The sequence below is a fragment of the Ixodes scapularis genome, unplaced genomic scaffold (genome assembly GCF_016920785.2).
Source record: "Ixodes scapularis isolate PalLabHiFi unplaced genomic scaffold, ASM1692078v2 PGA_scaffold6__148_contigs__length_123643588, whole genome shotgun sequence".
NCBI classification, from domain to species: Eukaryota; Metazoa; Arthropoda; class Arachnida; order Ixodida; family Ixodidae; genus Ixodes; species Ixodes scapularis.
The window spans coordinates 4,383,423-4,402,159 of record NW_024609881.1 but is presented as its reverse complement, the minus strand read 5'-3'; the positions used below and the strand labels follow the sequence as shown (position 1 = coordinate 4,402,159).

Genomic DNA, 18,737 nt, shown 5'->3' with positions numbered 1-18,737 from the left:
CGGGGAAAGCAGGAGAGCTATACCCATTCTGAACGGTTTGGGGACGGCTCCATGTTGACGAGCTAGGCTTGTTCAAGACGGTTGAGGGATTAAAGCCCAATTCTGCAGGCATCAAAGACATCCTCCTCGATGTCCTCTAGGACAACCTCTAGGGCGATCTTAAGCCTGACTTCTAGGACCTCAAGAACGTCTAGGATGACGTCTAGGACGACCTCTAGGACAACATCAAGAAGGTGCGAATGCGAAGGTGTGAGAATGTGAGTTGACATTGATCTACTGCACATACGTACTGCACATTAGGAGGCCAGAAAGTCCAAGAAATTCGGGGGAAGGGGGGTAGCTAAAGAATGCTATTGCATTAATAAAATCTTATTGCCCAAAGAAAAAAAAAAGACCCTCGATCATTTTTTTAGCGGCCTTATTTTGATGTTTGACCAATATTTGAATATTATAGAACTGCGAAGTACAGCCACATTCCTTACAGAGCCCAGCTAAGAGCCCCCAATAAAGCACTCCGCAAGGACAAGCATGCTCGCATATTGTTTACGCATTTACTTGTCCGTCCTATCTTTTAAATTCCTTTCTTTTGTATATTCTGTTATGAGAGAAAATGACAGTTGAGAGTCATCACTGTGTTTGTGTGTGTCTTTTAATTGTCCATTTTTTTTGCCACCACTTTATTAATCTTTTTGTTAGTTTGGGGGTCGGCCACACGCACCCAGCTGTGCTAGGGTGCCCTCCTGGAGCATGCGGTTCACGAGGCCGTTGGCCTTCTCAATGGTGCACACCGCCACATCCAGGGAAGCCAACCCCCCAGGGGGACGCTGCTGGCCCATGAAGCCGCCCACCCGGATACCACAAGCCACCTCCTGCGCAGAACACGCCCACACTTAACTCATTGAGGGCTGCTGAAGTTACTGGATAACGGAACCACTTCGTGCTTCCTGCAGGTACAGACATTGATTGAAGCGCTAACTGCACTACGGAGCAGGTTTCCAGAAGCGAACACCAGCACACAGGAGCAGAATGAGCCAAAAGATACCATTTTGTTACAGCGGAATGTGCTTCATTTCGCACGTCGGTTGTCGTTACTCGTGAGCGGAAGTATTCAAGTACTTTGGGGGCCACGGCCAAGAGATGCTTCACCTTGAGGCAAACGCAGCTCCGTCTTAGTGGCCGTGTTTTAAATCTTGCCCGAGTAGATCCAAGTTACACCTGCAGGTAATATTGCGTGGTAACGCAGATAGAGCGACACTGGATGGCAGTGGGTCTTCGAACATCAAGATACAAAACCTTTACTCTGGAGTGAGAGTGAGACAAAGAGAACAGGTAAGGAGTGAATTGCACCACTAGGGTCACTTTCATAAGAAGTACCAGCAAAAACCCACCACACTTGCAGTTTCTGAAACAATTGAAACCCGTTCCCTGTAATGTCCACGGCTTTTGCTCGGTACCTGTTTTCTATGGTGTGTCCCAAACGTCTCGTTCGCAACAAAATCATGCCAGGAAAATCGGCACCTGTAGCCGTTGCAATTTTCCTTCGAGATATATAGGATGTCCCAAGTCACCAGGCTCGATCTAAAATGGACTGTAAAAATCGACGCCTGCACGTAGCAACCTAAACTTCTCGTCGAAAGTGTATTTCACAGGTCGTTTTTTTCTTATAGGATTACAAAGCATAGCCCCCTTTCTGTAAAAAAATAGAACCAAGAAACTTGCCCGAGTCAACGGCGGGGGGCGACGCAGACGACCAAGTCAAGTGGCGGGTCGCCTTTGGCGCTCGTATTGATAGATGGTGCTACCTCTTTATCAAGACTGCTTGCGACGACCCCAGTTTATTAAAATTAACATAAACTTTTTGTAATGTACCTTTAATTTAAAAATAATAGCAGACAATAAAATCAAAACCCAAAGCAAAAAAAAAGTGTTTGCATAACAACGGCGCTTTTGCTGCAAACGGATTTCGTCTGCGTGTTGTCTGCTTTCTTTCGTCGGTTGGCTACACCTTCGGACGCTGCTCCTGACACCATCTATCAATACGTGCGCCAAACACACCCCGCAACTTGACCTGGTCGTCTGCATCACCGCCCGCCGTTTACCCTGGCAAGTTTCTTGGCCCTGTTTTTGACTTTACGCTTTCTAATTTTAGAAGAAAAAAACAACCTGTGAAATACACTTCTGACGCAAAATTTAGATTGCTACGTGCAGTCCCCGATTTTTACGGTCCTATTTAGATCGAGCCTGGTGACTTGGAGTACCCTACATTTAAGCGTCTCGTTTTCAAAGTGTAACTCTGCCACCCTTCGATATTATGGAAACGACAAGTGAATCTCTAGAGATTGGGTTCTAAAACTGGGTTCCCCAAGGGATACCAGCTTCAGAATTTCCTCGACTGTGCCCACCCCCAAGTGTCTTTACAGCTTAAGCACTACTTCAGCAAATCTGAGCCACCCATTATGCGTAACTGAAATACAGTAGAATCACAATGATATGATTACGATTGATCCGAATTTCGAGACGACACGAATACCTAAAAACTAAGGCCAAAAAGCTTTCTCTCTAATGTGTTACATTTCGAGATAGTGAAACTGCTCACTCGGGCCACGGTGGATTATCCGAACAAAAAGCGCCGACCTTAAAAAAAGTGAAGTCTCCCAATTTTCAAAAATTTTGAAGGCATGTAAAAGTAAACAACATTGCGGCACTTCCCATTACCTTGATATTCCCTTCTTGTACTAGCTCAGATCACATATCATTAAGCCATGAACAACCCCTTGGCACAGCCGCGGTAGTCACAGCCAGACTCCGCACCACAGGGCCACCGTCGCCATGGCTAGAGAGATGTGGCTAGGGCAAGGGTGTTCTACTCTAGCCCTAGCCGAGGCTCTTTAGCCATGTCAAGGGCTAGAATAAGAAAAACCTCGATAAATAAAAAAGTTGGACGGTTCCAGAGGCAGTGAAATACTGCCGGTATATTGAAGTGCCTCTGGAATTGAAGGAAGTTTCTTATCCAAAGTCGTCTGTCCTCACTGAGTATGTATGCACATTTTATTACCCTTTTAGGGCCCTTTTGGATGATACAATTTTCGAATGATATGAATATTTTTTGCAACCCTGAGAAATTTATATCATCGAGATTACATCCTACTGTGAGCAAATATTCATGGTTGCAATGTCTAGGCTTCAGCACTGTTTTGTGGCATCAGTGCAAAGACCCAGCGGGGTTCTTGGGCTGTCAGTCAGGGCAGATGGGGGGGTTCTCGGTGGTGGGAGCGGTGCTTGATGCTTTGTAGCCAATTGTTTAGCAGGCAAAATAGTGGGTTGGACCAGCCACTGCCGCTTTTGGAGCACATGTCAACATCTGTTAGCACATCACTTAAAGATACAAAAAGTTATTGTATCTATCGCTAAACGAGTTCGTCTTTGATAATGATCGAAGGTTCCTTTTTGACACCAAAGCAAATATTACTTAGTCTTTTGTAAAAGTAATAATAAGATGCAAAAAGAACACAGCCTTTGTTTTAGAACAAAGGCTCAAGTCAGAGTAGGTTCCATTCACAATGGCTTTTAAAAATGGTTTAAAAATGAAGCATAGTTCGACACTTTAGTTGAGATAAAGCCTTTATCCACCTCCCCCTTTTAAACTTTTGTGGTTTATTTAGCCCATAAATAGAATTCGTGACAAATTCTAGCAAAAACCGGCATATCCGCTAAAGTATGTCTGCCAATCAGAACACGTCCCCCCAGTTGTGTGAACCTACCAACCTCAAGATTCTAGTATCCTAAAATGCAAAAACAACCTCCCGCAGAAATTATGAAAACACACCATTGTGCTTTAAAAGTGAAACTGCGCTTTAGCGCCGTTGGAACCAGAACTTAGTCAAAGTGCGCTGCCCTCAACTGCTGCACAGAACTACCTTGACTAATCTATTTATTCAGATGCAGACACGCATTTTCTTGTTCTTTGTCAGCACAGATTTTTTGTTTTTAATTAGAGGTCAACCTACAGTCAAGAACAAAAAAAGTTGATTTGTAATAGTACTCATATAATTTTCGAGCCAATCGCGCTATCCCACACACACCCCCATGTCAGCAGCGGCAGCTCCTAGCACATCAATGCAAAGCGGTGAAGCTCGACGCGCGTGCACACCAGTACGACGCGGTGAAGAGGTTGATGTGAGTGGCGCAAGTGCCACAGTACACTGCGACTGTAGTCACGGCATGTGGCAGACGTAATGATCAAGGGATCTCATCAGGAGTAAACAGCCCTGGTTTTATTATGTATTATTTATTATCACTGTAACCGCCATCCCACATTTTGCAAAATTTTCTCCACACTTTCAGCTCCCGACATTGTCGACATCATATGGGAACGCAGGCGATGGCGAGGCCAGCGCGGTTGAGGAGCAATCTTTACACTTTGTTTCATTTTAAGGCGAAGCGCAGCCGACGCTATGAGTCAATAAAACCAATCAAAGAGCATCAAAAGTGCCACATCATGGCATTCGCCACCTTTCTACAAGTGTTCTTTCATTAGTTATATCAATTAAGCTCAGCGAATACCCCGTGACTTCCGTTTTAGGTAATGTTAGTGGTGGTGTGTTCAAGCCTTCGGCTGTGCTCTGACCTAACATGCAACAAACTATACGGTGAGCAGATGCACTGCGAAATAAATATTTGTACCTTTTTTCTTTAATCCTACTTGTGTAAATGTTATGATAAAGCAATAATAAAATAATTTTATTTTTTTGTTCGCTTAAGTTCATCCTGGCGGAGGTTTGGCACAATTCTTAGCGAAAATGGAAGTTTGGCGCAAGATGTAGCAGACATTCGCTCATTGCACAATTTGGCGCAAATGGCGCAGCCCTTCCATAAGTGGGTTCCTCGAGATTGAAAAGTTTGGAAGCCCCTGCTATAGAATTTTGACTGGCAGGCAGGGCTGCAGAAAAAAGACAGCCACGTTTGCCGGTGCTATTGAGACATGGAGTAACGCCGGGTCGGCCGGTTCGGTCCATACACCAGACATGTCGACAGGGACGCTGCCAGTTAAAGAAGGCCAAGACCGAAGTGGCTGGGAAAGGGGTGCAGACAAAACTTAGGAGAAGCCCAAGGAAGCATAATTTAAGGGTCTTCTGAAGATGCCGACTGGGTTATACCAAAATGCCAAAGTCTCCGAGGCTTCCGAATGGAAGCTACGACACAGAGACGAGGCCTGTCCACACACTCAGACCTGCTGAGTAAAAGGGCTAGAAAATCAGAATTACTCTGGAGAACAGGGAGTGCCGATATGGTGTAGCTGAATGGGCAAAGCGGGAACGCCGAAAGAGCAGTATGTCTTTCGTTATCTCCTTCCTATTATTCTTCAACACTACTTTTTGTATTCTCTTAAACACATTACTCCTTTTCTTTGTTTTAAGGAATGCACAAGATGCAACAAATGAGACGAAAAGAAATATTGAAAAAGCTAAATTAACCAGATGATCCAAACTCCAGACCCTAGATGGCAATGTTTATGTCACATGGATTCAAAGTCTTTCCAAAGGTCCTTGCTCCTCGCAACTACACAAAGAAGTTACAGTTCTTGCCAGTCGTTACCTGGGTTATCCTCTGCCTTATTTGCATTCTAAAATCCCAAAATGGTAAACCAACATGACCTGTTTTTTCTATTCATAAGTGTTCCCTTAGGCGTAGTACAGGGTGTCCCCCCAAGAAATCTATGGGATTTCTTTCACCGCAAAAATAAACTATGCAACGCCAAACGCCCGGTCTCCGCCAAAATCTAGCACTAGTGGTGCAGACTAGATGCTAAAATTTTAAAGCTAACCGTTATCTTATTCAAAAGTTATCAGCAATTTTCGTAAATTTTCAGTGGGAAAATAGTGGCCAACAAAGCCCACAAATACATGGGGTTGAACGGCATCAAGCACCGGGAATGGGCCCCTTTTCCCATTAAAAGCTTCAGAAAATCGTGTAACTTTTTAAAGAGATAACGGTTAATTCTGAAACCTTGGCATCTGGTTCCAATCGCTACAGCTTCATTTGGGTACAGACCGAGAGTTTGGATATGCATAGCTCATTTCAACAATGGAAAAAACTATTTTTTTTCCGGGAAGTGCTGTACATCGGATTTCAGCAACGCATCCGGAAAACGGTGAGTATGCTGCATATTTCTTGAATGGTCTCTTTGGCATTACTTGAAACGACAGCAAAGAAATGCTATCAGTTATAAAAAGATACTGTTGCATCTCCCATTGAATTTAGTAGTGACGGCATTATGACGATAATAGAAATACTCCCAATCAACAGTGCCCCGGGTGACAGTTCTATAACAGCAAAGTTTTTTAGCATGATAAAAGGTCTTGTATCCCCTTCTTTATCTCAACTATTTCAACAAAGCCTTGACTCAGGAAGTGTTCCACCTGAATGGCATTCTGCAATTGCTAAGCCCATTTTTAAATTCGGCGACGCATCCAACTCGTCCAGTTACCATCTTTTTTCGCTCACAAGTGTGTCTTGCAAATTAATGAAACATGGCACACTTGGGTCAAATCAACTTTTCTTTGCTAATCAACATGGTTTCAGGAAAACTTATGTGACACGCAGCTCTTCGTATTTGTATATGATTTGCACTTAAACACTCATGCTGGAGTGCAAACTGATATTACATTTATCGATTTCGCAAAAGCATGTGATGCAGTACCTCACGAGCGTTTAATTTCAAATCTTTCTCACCTTCAAATTGACCTCTTGATAGTTGACTGGATATCAGCCTTTCTTACCGACAGAGCGCATTCAGTGATGGTTAACAATAGTGTTTCTTCTCAGCTGCCCATGATCACTGGAGTGCCCCAGGGAAGCATTCTCAAACCCTCACTTATTTTAGTATATAGTATTAACGACCTCCCAGAAAGTATTAAGTCAACAATAAGGCTCTTCGCTGATGATTGAGCTATCTATCGAAAAATATCTTCCCCAGCTGATCACTTAATTCTCCAAAATCTGAACAAAATCAGCGAACTGTGTGTTACCTGGCAAATGAAAATAAATTCTAGTGAATGTTGCATTTTAACAGTTACAAACAAAAAACACAGTCATCTTTCCAATATTAAATTTTAATCCAGGACATTGAAAATGTACCCTCATATCAGTACTTAGGGGTCCATTTTACCAGCAACTTGTCGTGGAAAACGCACATAGAAAGCACAACTGCAAATGCATCTAAGAAACTCGGTTTCTTAAAACGCAACATTCATTCCGCTCCACAAACAACGAAGCTTCTTGCTTATAAATCAATCATCCTTTCCAAACTAGAATATGCCAGTATTATATATGGAATTCTCATTAAAGCTATTAAAGGGAAGCTACGGAGCTTCTTGAAAAAAATGAGTTAGAAGTGAATTCTAGTGTATTTTTACCTCGTGAACCCGAATACCAAAACCGTTTTCCGCGCAAGTATTGTTAAACGCGAGAAAAACGCGAAAGACAGTCGCTGTACGTGACGTCATCGACGGATCTTTTGGCTTGCCAAGGCTAGGGAGGCGGGGCTTCAGCCCTATTTTCAAATTGCTCTTATGGCTCTCCGGCGCATCGCATTGAAATATAATTGTGATATCTGTTATTCTAAAGGCCAGATGAACGCAATTCAAACATTTTTTTCTCAAATGTAGAAGTGCCCCATCTTCCCTTTAAAGAGGCACTGACACATCAAAATTATAATTTTTTTTATTATCCGAAACGATTGAAAACGATGCCGGGACATTACCCTCAAAATTCGAAATTTGGGATTCAGTATTTGTGAAGTAAAAAAACAATTTCCAAATGCCGAATTCGAAGTTCCAGCGCGATCCGTGCCGGTGCGTTGACGTCAAATATTACGGAGTCCTGAGAGTCCACTTTCTTTCACGACCCCCTGCTGTTGCCATGGCGACCCAAAGCGAGGAGGAAAGGAGCAAGCGACGGCAGACTGGTTTTGAGCGGTGTCGCCTGTTTTCCGTGGGAGGATACAAATTCAGGAGACGGCACCACAACGGATTCCGATTTTTGGTATTTCAAAAAGAAGGGCCGTAGTGCGTTCGCAATTGTGTTAAAAAACATGTTTTATGATTGCCGTTATTAAATGTTATAGAAATGTCCCCTACAAAGCTTCTAAATTTCATGATTCCTGACGTCACGAATCAAAAGAAGCGAGAAGGCGAGAGGCGGGAGAATCAAACGCCAAAAATAAAAAGGCGCGCACGCGCGCGGGAAATTTTTTTTTCGTGATGCGGTTTTCTTTGCGTCTATGACTGCAACTTGCATCGTTTTAGACAATAAAAAGATACGACCTTTGGGGTGTCAGTGCCCCTTTAAGCTTTAAAACTAGAAGCTCTGCAGAATAAAGCTGCGCAATTTATTTATTGTTTTATTTATATGAGTACTTCACCTTCACAAGTGTCGAAGACTTAAAGAGAAGCTTGGGCGTAGATCCTTTAGACTCGGCAAAATATTGCTCGCTTCTTTTTTTCATCAAATACGTCATGACGGATCATTATTCAAAACCTTTCTCTGCTCGCCGGAAGGGTTCATATCTGCTAGACCTTGATCACTCTTACAAAGTTGAACCCATTAGATCACATACTAACTTGTTCACATTTTCACCACTCCCCCACAGCCATAGAGCCAATAATGTTGTGATATTATGTGACCCGATATTGTTTAAACAGAGTTCTGAAGAGTTGTTTCGTTTATCTGCTGTTCCATGACGTTTATTATATTTTGAACAACCAACCTTTGTATTATTGTCAACTTCGGTATTGTACTGCATGAGTTATACAATGTGTACACAATTCATTGCATGCTTGCTAATTTTGTACACTGGCGTTTTTGTTGCTGCCACGTTCAACAAGTTTGTTTTAATCAATGTTTCTTATATATGTATATAAGTCATGACTTCTCCCCCATTCTTGTTACCCCCCTCATGTATTGCATCAATAGATGCCTTCGAGGTCAATAAATGAAATGAAATGAAACGTCTCCCAGAGTCCTTTTCGAGCCCCCATGCTGGAAACCCGAGTAGTCCTGGGGGTGTGCTCACCTGCAGTGCGTTCAGTTTCTCCCTGGCCAGGGAAATGAAGGGCAGCACCATCAAGGCCTTGGTGTGAGTCTCCAACACCCTCTTTAGCATCAGCACTTCTGCCACCAAGCTCTTTCCTGCACACACACACGGGGACCCACGTGGGCTGTGTTCCCAATTTTACTCGAGCAGACCCGAGTTACTTCCGCAACAGTGCCTGAAATGCATCTCCGGACGACGTATCAAAAGTGCTCCCCAAGTGGCAGCAAACTGCAATACGGAAGTTAGTGTGATGCATTGTCAGTTGTCGTAATTCTAGCACAGGGGTCTCAAACATGCAACCTGCGGGCTGCATGAGGCCCGCAACTCACTGGGACGTGGCCCGCAGGCAACCGGCTACGAGTCCCGATTCCCATGTCTGGAGCGCCAAAAATGGCATGCGCCATAGTGACCTCATCTCGTCGATTCATTTTCACTCAAAAAGTAGCTCTCCTCTTTTAACATATTCATATAGTTTATACTCATCTGTTTATTTGCCCTATGTTTCGCTTTATTTTTTTTTGTAATGCACAACAATTCCGCTACTAGGCTGAAAGCGCGAGCTATTCATTGAAGGGTGCATTTCGGCTCGGCTTTCCCTAACTCTCAATCAGCAGTAGCAACTGTCAAAGATAAAGCTACAAGCTTGGAATTCTCACCTTAAAAAAAACATCCATATTAAAAGACAAGTATTTGTTCAGGGTGTTGTAACAAAAGTCTTCAGAGAACTGCCAAATTAACGGATTGTTTTTTAAGGACATGTTGAGCATGGTTAATTGAGCAACAGAAACGACAGCGTACTTGCTCTCTTGTTTTATTAATAGTGCCAGCACGCTGGCAGTGTGTGTCATCTTAATTCATGTTATCACATCGAGTCAGGGCCCACAGTAGTCATATAAACAAATCAAATAAAAGGACATCACTGGCAAACAACTGTGAGTTTCCAAAAAGCTGAGATAGAGGTCTGTTCCCTTTAAAATCTTTCACTAAGTAAAAAGTTAAATAAATGTCTGAGTTTATTAGCAGACTTATTAAGACAATTATTCCCATATAATATGTCCCCCTGACCATATGACTGACCTGTAAAAACCGTGTTACAGTCAAGCCCGTTTATAACGAACAACAGGAAATGCTACAATCAGTTCGACATAGCAAGGTAGTTCGATATTGCAAAAACCATTTACAACAAACTTCCACGATGCATTCGTTGTAAGGCGAGAGCTCCTCTTTCTTTCTCATCTCTTCGCTTCCGCCTTGTAACAACGCGCTAGTTGTTTTTTTGTTTTTTTTTGCATGTTGCAGAGTTTGTTTTCTTAGCTTCTCTTCGTGGGCAACCATTTTGGGATGAAAAGATTTTTTTTTTTTTTTTCTGTGCATGCGTGCAAAGGGTATTTTTTTGCTTTCTCTCCTGAATCGCTTCTCTTCCCTCAATTTTGTTCATAACTTGAGCTCTTGAAATTTTCTTTCTTTCCTACTTTTTTGGGGGGAAGGGACAGGTTAGAAGACGATTCTTTGCGCGTTTTTGAAAGCTATCCGGGGGGGGATATTTTGATATAGCCAACATGTATTCGTTATAAAAAGTACTTTTCGATGCATTTTTATTAAAAATTTTCGTGAGTTTGATATTGACAATAATTCACTGTATGTGGGTTCGTTCTGAACGGGTTTCACTGTAATATAACTTTCACGGCTTTTCTTAAACAAATCTGTAAAGCCTAAAAAAAACACCCTGTATTGTGATAAATTAAAAATAATAGAACAACTGAACTGTGCTTATATGAGGTAACCGAAAGCAATTTAAATGTATCCTAATACAACGGATACAGTATGAAGACACAGAATGTGCACCATCATTGGGGTAACAAAGTTTTGCTGCAACACTAATACATTTGTAACAGCTGCCAACATGTCAATCACAGCCACTCCACTAGCACAGGGCACGGCGTAAGATGGGCTCTTTGGGTGAGGAGACTGCGACTGGCTCCCCGCAGGTGTGCACGACCAGGTAGTGTCTCTCTCTCCTGTGTGTTTGCTCAGCTTTCTCGTAGAAGGTACCACAGATGTGGCCCTAAGACTGGCTAACCCGTCCGACAGACTAAGCACCCAACCATCTGCGTTCTGCATTTACTGATGGCTTTTTGTCACCACGATGCATTCCGCTGGGAAAGAATTCCTGTGATTGATCTTAGAGCACTATATAGCTCCGGAGCAGGGTAGCGCAATCTAGAACACCATCTCTCGGCGACTAGCGGCGAATGCCTGGATGTTCCAACTCTGGGAACGTGAGAAAATAGTTTTTTCTTCAATATTTTGGGGATGTACCGAACAACAGTAGTTTTTGACATAATAAAGGAACATTTTATAATAATTTCTGCTAAATTGTGTGCCATGTCAAAACATAAACTTTTTTTTAATTGCCTGAGCAGCCTTGTGCAGCAGACGACGCGGCGACGTCACACCGTTCACGTCACACGCTCCGGCCAACCCAAAAAAGGTCCATCTCCACTAAGCAAAAAAATTGTCTGCTTCAAACACCACTGCCTCGGAAAATGCCTTTTCAAAATTTTCACATGCATCCAATGTTATGAAAATTTTGATAAAGTGTTTAGTGCTTTACTAACTTCACGACAGATTAGTTTCAAAAAGAGTGAACTCGGCGTTTATTTTTTAATCAGCCGCGTTGCTTCGATCTTCACGTGTTCTCCCATAGGGTTGTCGCCTCCTGAAACCCAGAGTACCACGTGACTCGCGCCGAGCTGCTCTGTCGGCCATGTTGTCGGCGAAACACGCGCTTAGAAAGCTTGAAAGTATGCTGCATAAAAGTAAGCACCAAAGGTCCAAGGCCTGCTAGAGGAAACACAAACAGAAGAGTTCTTGGCGTTCATACTATACTTTTTGGGATAGCATTTCTTATTTCACAGGAATTTCGAACGCTTGGCTTTTCGCTTAAATAGGAAAAAAAACCTCATGGTAATCACAACATGAATCCTTCTAAAAATATTTTTTTTTGTCGCCCTGTTTTTTACTTAGCACACCATTGACATTCTCAATATCTGTTGCAAGATCCCTAACACCAAACAATCCCTCATTTCGGGAGGAATATTTAAATGCACATCCAGATTCACGAGCAGGTGCACATAATTTTATTTATCGGTGCACAGATTTTTTTTTTTTTTTCTGATCTTTTTTTAAATTAAATATTGTTGGCTTTTTTTTTTTCTTTTACGGCACCGCCTACCCTAGTTGAGGTAGGCTGAGAGGGGCGGGTACCGTGCTGCGAGGTCTCCAAATTTATTACTGCTCGCCACTAACTGCCCTGACTCGAGGGTTCGATTTTGTTGTGAGTAGTGACAAACATATTGTCATGGGTTTTTCCTCTCTGCTTGGACTGCTGACATCTTTGTACATCACAGCCTGGAATACTGGCATGGTCCAACATTCGTAAGGATGCAAGTGCTTTGCTTAAAATTGCTATTGCGGTTATTGGAGCTGCGAAGGAAAAGTAACATTGCTCAGCATTCCTTCTGATTCTGAACGTATGGGACAATGGTTCTGAACGTATGGGACAATGGGCACAAGTCATTTCTCGCAAGGACCGGCCACTGACATTGGAAGACGCCGTGTGCGAGGGGGCGCTTCATGGAGGATATAATATTGAGAAGCAAATATTACGGTGAATTCTGAAACAGAAATTGTGCAACTCGTTGTGTGGATCAAGAAAGCAGTTAGCTTGCCGTTCTTTGGACGGTGCTTTAATGGCAGTTGAATTACGGTGGAATTCTGCCAAGCACGGACAATATAGTGATTCAATGATGGTAATGCTAAATATTTTTTTGACGTAGAACTGAGTCTTTCTTTGTGTTTGGAAGGGGTGCCCAACTTGGGAGGTTGATGTCACGAAAACTTGGTTATGGATGTGACGTCACACAGATAAGTGGCGCGCCTGCTGCCGAGACCTGCACAGTGCGCACGCGCGTCCTTTTTTATCTGATGGCTTGCTCGTTTGTTCGCTCCAATGCAACACGTTCCTGTCCGATTGAAACGGTGATAGATGCCGCTCTGGTAACTGTGATTCCACAATCTTCACTCATCCCTCCGGACAGCGGCCGAGCTCGCTCGCTCTGAAGTACAGGCAGTTCATGCGATTCTCGCGCGACTCAGCGAAATCTTAAAAGCAATCGCATGCGTGGTGCAAGAGGCTGCACATTTGCCTCTACGTACTGGACTCCGAGCCTTGGGAATTTTTTATCAAGCCTTCAGCATATTTCGTGAATCGCTGACTTGACCGCCATAATTTCGGAATCTTTTAGAAGTATTGCTCTTAATCAACTTGAGACTTTTGTGGTTCAATGACTTGATGGTTGTGGTACCGTATTTGACGGTATTTCAACTAAGCTTATGACTGTTACATTATTTTTTCTTGCCTTTATAAGTATGGCTGTTATTCGAAGCGTTCAACAGAATGCTAAATGCGAAGGTAAATGTGCTGACAACAGACAAGTGAATCTCTCAACAACATTTATATCAATAACCTCTATGTGGAAGGTTTCTAACTCCATGCCCATTCTCCGAAGAATCGAGTTTGCGATAAGTCAACAGCGTAGGAAAGGCAATCTAGTAATAAACATAAAACATAAGTGATTAGCTGACCTGCACAGCTCGAAAACGTAAGAGCCTAACATATGTCATTCTAGACAAATGATGCAAATTTAAAGTTGCACCGAGTAAACTGGAAGTCGCAAAAGAAACTTATTTTTTAGAAATCCATGTGCAAAGCGCATAAAAGATTTAAATATTGTCTGAAATCTCACATACTTTGTGTCTACCATTCTCCATTATGCAGTTTAGTTTGTAGCTCGAAATGAAGCTATTCACCTGCAGTGTTACCAGAGTTGCAATTTTATTTACAGATGCTCACTAAGCTATAATAGCATCAGGAGAGAAAGTAAGACAGCAAGATAGGCTGTTAGGTGGTTGGTGGCCAACAATCAATTCTTTATGCGCCAACAGTGTTGTACTGACCGATGTTTGTTGCCCTGGTTTACCACTCTGGGATGGTTTGACTTGTGCCAAAACAAGCAGGCGATGAAGCAGAAAACGCCCTCCTCAACACTGTGCTCAGAACGGTAGCCTCGCTCATGCAAGCCCCTGAGAGCACCAATCACGAAGCTTGCTAGAACGCCGCTCAGATGGCAGGGCCGTACCCGAACTGCCCAAACCACCCGGATGGATGGATGGATGAATCTGGCTGAGCCCTTTGGATCGGGCGGTAGCTTACGCCATCTAGCCATTTTGTTTTACCATTTAAGCTTAGAGTATTTAAATGCGAAATCTATATTCACTCCGTACTGCAAAGAAAGTGAGGCTATAAAACCCCCTTGCAATCAGTTAAATAAGAAAATACCTAGTTTTCTCTCGCTTTCTGCCACCATTCACTTAATCTTTGCTTGGTAATCTCTACAGTTTTGAAATCCACTCTCCCTTCGCTGTCTCTAAAACCCAACGACTTTATTAAATATATGTTGTCTTCGGTAGGCATAGGGTGAAGCTCTTTACAGCCCGATGGATGGATGGATGGATGAATACGGCTGAGCCCTTTGGATCGGGCGGTAGCTTACGCCACCTAGCCATTTTGTTTTACCATTTAAGCTTAGAATATTTAAATGTGAAATCTATATTCACTCCGCAGTGCAAAGAAAGTGAGGCTATGAAACCCCCTTGCCATCAGTGAATAAGAAAATACCTAGTTTTCTCTCGATTTCTGCCACCATTCACTTAATCTTTGCTTGGTAATCTCTACAGTCTTGAAATCCACTCTCCCTTCGCTGTCTCTAAAACCCAATGACTTTATTAAATCTATGTTGTCTTCGGTAGGCATAGGGTGAAGCCCTTTGCAGTAGAGTATCAAGTGCTCAGCCGTCTCGTCCTCCTCTCCACAAGCAATGCACACTGTATCCATTTCCTGGTACTTCACTCTGTATGTTCTGGTTCGCAGAACACCCGTTCTTGCCTCAAACAGCAATGAGCTTCCCCTAGAATTGTCATAAATGCTTTCTTTGGCAATAACTCTTTTGTTTAATCTATAGCTTTCCAGAGCAGTCTTTGTCTGCATTCCCTCTAGCCACCGATCCCTTTCTGTGGCCTTAACTTTCTTCTTAACTGAGACTTGCTCTTCCGTATCTTCGCTATAGCCCAAAAACTTTCCTCTTAATTTCCTAGTGCGCTGTCTCCACTTTGTGTCTACACTCCTCATGTATAAATAGCTGAAAACCTTTCGTGCCCATTGCTCCCCATCCATTAGCCTCAACCTATCCTCAAATTCTACCTTGCTCACCGCTTCCCTGCTCTCAAATGATGCCCATCCCATGTCTCCTTGTACTCCCTGGTTTGGCGTTTTGCAATGCGCCCCCAAAGCCAGTCTACCTACTCCGCGCTGTTTTATTTCTAGTTTCGCATGCACTTCGGATTTCATGCATAGCACTGCGTTTCCAAATGTCAAGCCAGGCACCATGACCCCTTTCCAAATCTCTCTCACCACCTCATACCTGTTGTAATTCCAAAGTGCTCTATTTTTCATTACAGCTGCATTTCTGTTGCCCTTACCTATTATATACTTTTCATGGTCTCTGAGATATTCTGCACCATCACATATCCATACTCCTAGATACTTGTATTTACTAGCTCTCTCAACTGTAATATTCTGTATCTTCAGCCTCTCAACTTCATCCTCGTTAAAAATCATGACTGCCGATTTTTCGCTACTGAATTCTAAACCTAATTCCTCTCCTTCCCTACCACAGATGCTCATTAATTCCTGCAACTCTGTCCTGTTGTTAGCCATTAGTACAATATCATCCGCATACATCAATCCCGGTAAGGATTGCTGAATTTTTTGGCCTAGCTTACTGTAAGAAAGGTTGAACCCAAGCCCACTCTTCTCTAGTCTATCCTCCAATCCTCTCAGATACAACATAAACAGCAAAGGCGACAACGGGCACCCCTGCCTAAGGCCTCGTCTTATCTCTATTTTCCCTGTCGCCTTTCCTTCCCATGTTATAATCACCTTGTTATCTTTGTAAATGTTCCTTAATAGTGCTGTTAGTCCTTCATCTAGGTTTAAGTTCTCCATTATGTCCCACAGGTTTCTTTGGTTCACATTGTCATAGGCACCCTTGATATCCAGAAATGCCAGCCAGAGCTGTCTGTTTTCTTTTTGCGCTATTTCTATACACTGTGTCCTAAAGCTCGCAGCCTAAAGCTCGCAGCGCCACCTGGTGGTGGCGGAGAGCCGTGTCTCCCCACGTGAAGAGCCTTACTTACATCGCGGCACAGGGTATGGGGTAGACTGAATCACCGAGGGAAAGGTCAGCGGTTCGATACCCACCAAGGGAGAGAGTCTCTCGTAAAGACAATAGGTTCTGCTATCATATTTTCGTTACAATGTCTTGTGATGCTCTAGCGTTAGAAACCTACCCTAAAATACACTCTGCATTGAAAAAGTAGATGCTAGTAAGAGCTAAAAATAAATGTTCCATCGGCAAAAGTGTCCTCGCAGCTAATTGAAAGAAGCAGACCGCCACTTTTTCTAGCGTCACTGCTAAGAGCTCCTAGGCCACCGTGGCCCATTCATGGTTACCCTAAGCAGCAGTACCACTGCCCATATATCGTACAGAAGACAGTAGAGAGTTTTAGTAGATCGTTCCGATACCTCCGATAGCCCCGATAACGATACTATGCATGCTCAAGGGAGGCGGTGGCGGAGTATCGGGTATCGTTATCGGAGTCATGGGAACGATCTACTAAAACTCTCTATTGTGTTTGCTGCAGGCATGATGACAGAATCATGTCCGAAACATGTTCGCCTCATGCAGGCTTCAAACGTGTCTGAAGATAGTTTTTGTGTAACCAATAGTATGACTGTTGTGCAAGCAAAAAACATGCCTCGAACTGTCTGCAGACTGTACTTTCTATGACAGCAGTGTGACCGAGGCTTTAAGCAGCTAAAATGCTAGCTACCGACGCTTCCTATTTTCCCTACGCTTTTACCACCTCAAATTGCATTTCAGAAAAAACAAACCGTCTTTATCGCAGACCCATCCATTCTTTACAACAGCCATCTTACCCATTACCGACCCCAACTATTCGACAAGATACCGTAAAATCCAATACGAACGCTTTCCCACCATTCCCGTCGGATATCACACAATGTCCGACTGGAGTCACATTAACCGAGCGATCTGTGGTACCGATTCGTGTGACGAGCGAGTTCGTAGCGGGCTCCCACGTGTTTGTCGCACTGTGACATGCAAATATGCTGCGTCCACAATTTACAGTATCAATTTTCTCACCAATCTGGCCTAACTATAATGCAATCGAAGAGGTTCAACATCGTGCTGCTCACTTTATTTTTTCCAACTACTTCCGCTTTTCAAGTGTTACTGCAACGAAATTGCAACAGACCCTTCCGGATCTTTCCTCGCGTCATAAAATTCCCCGGCTTTGCCTTCTTCATAAAGTTTACTATTCTGCACCTTTAAAAGGGTCCCTTCTTAGCCCTCCCAGTTATATATCAGCAAGACTCGACCAGTCATGCAAGATTTCCCGGCCCAAGACTGCCTCTACAGCATTCCAACATTCTCTCCTATCTGCTACCATTGTGGACTGGAATGGCCCTCTCGACAGCACCATCACCGTCACTGATAACAACCAGTTTTGCCTCATGCTAACCCCTCCCTCCCAGCTGTAATGTCCCTCAAGGCCCCTGGGGGTATTTGTAAATAAAGAAATAAATGTGGGTGGCCCGATGTTTATCGTAAATATGTTTTTCATTAACTTTTGCTGTTTCATCCCTAAAGATTGCCCCACACCATATCTTTCACCGTGTATCTCGTTATTTTGGGTGGGAGTTCTTTCAGGATTCTACGGTAGTTCCCATACGCATTCGGTGTGGGATGACCAGGCATCCCCTTTTGGCCAGGACGGTCCTGTTTTAGGAGGAACATTTCTGCCCTCCCATCATTTTACCTCAATGAAGCCTCATGCCCTATTTTTGTGGGAATGTGCATAGCTACTGTTACATATGCAATTTTTCTAAAAACAAACTTAATTGAAAAATGTTACCTCTCATAGAGCACACGTACGAGCTCTTTCTTTGGCTGCATCTGCCAATATGCCTTGATTGCTCAGATGCGTATAGAGGAGATATTTCTCTATATTAATGAATTTGGCATGATTCAGCTGGAAAGGTTTTGTTCTTTATTATTTAAAATGGGGAAAAAAGGAACTAATGTTTTCGACGAGGAACTACAGAAAAATAAGCTTTTTTTTGCTGAACTGAGAACTAGCAGCGCTTTTCCTACTGCCTTGCTACGTCCCTCCCTCCCCCCCTCCCCCCCCCCCTGCACACCTCTTGGTGTCCCGTTTTTCACTGAGGATTGTGGTCACCCTAATGTGTCGTTACTTTTGCTTCCTTCATTTTTGCAGTTTCTACAGTGTTTCTAAAAAACTTTTAGCACAATAAATGCATCATTTAAAGACACCTTTGTGCAAAGTCTGATCGTGTTGCATTCACTGGCTTATTTGTATGGCATTTTTTAAGACCAAGTAGTGCTCCAAAATTCTTTACAGCGTCAAAGCTTTTCCTATC

At 43.2% G+C, this 18,737-nt stretch overlaps 1 protein-coding gene across 1 annotated transcript in view; it reads right to left on the bottom strand.

Annotated features, from left to right (window-relative positions):
• LOC8037793 (DNA polymerase theta) overlaps nt 1-18,737 on the bottom strand; it is a 66,203-nt gene that overhangs the window by 42,952 nt on the left and 4,514 nt on the right. Inside the window, exons 4-5 of the mRNA XM_029993264.4 lie at nt 9,074-9,189; nt 719-869 (exon numbers count right to left, since the gene is read on the bottom strand). Of these exons, the coding sequence (XP_029849124.3) occupies nt 719-869; nt 9,074-9,189 (267 nt within the window). The remainder of the gene's footprint in view (nt 1-718; nt 870-9,073; nt 9,190-18,737) is intronic.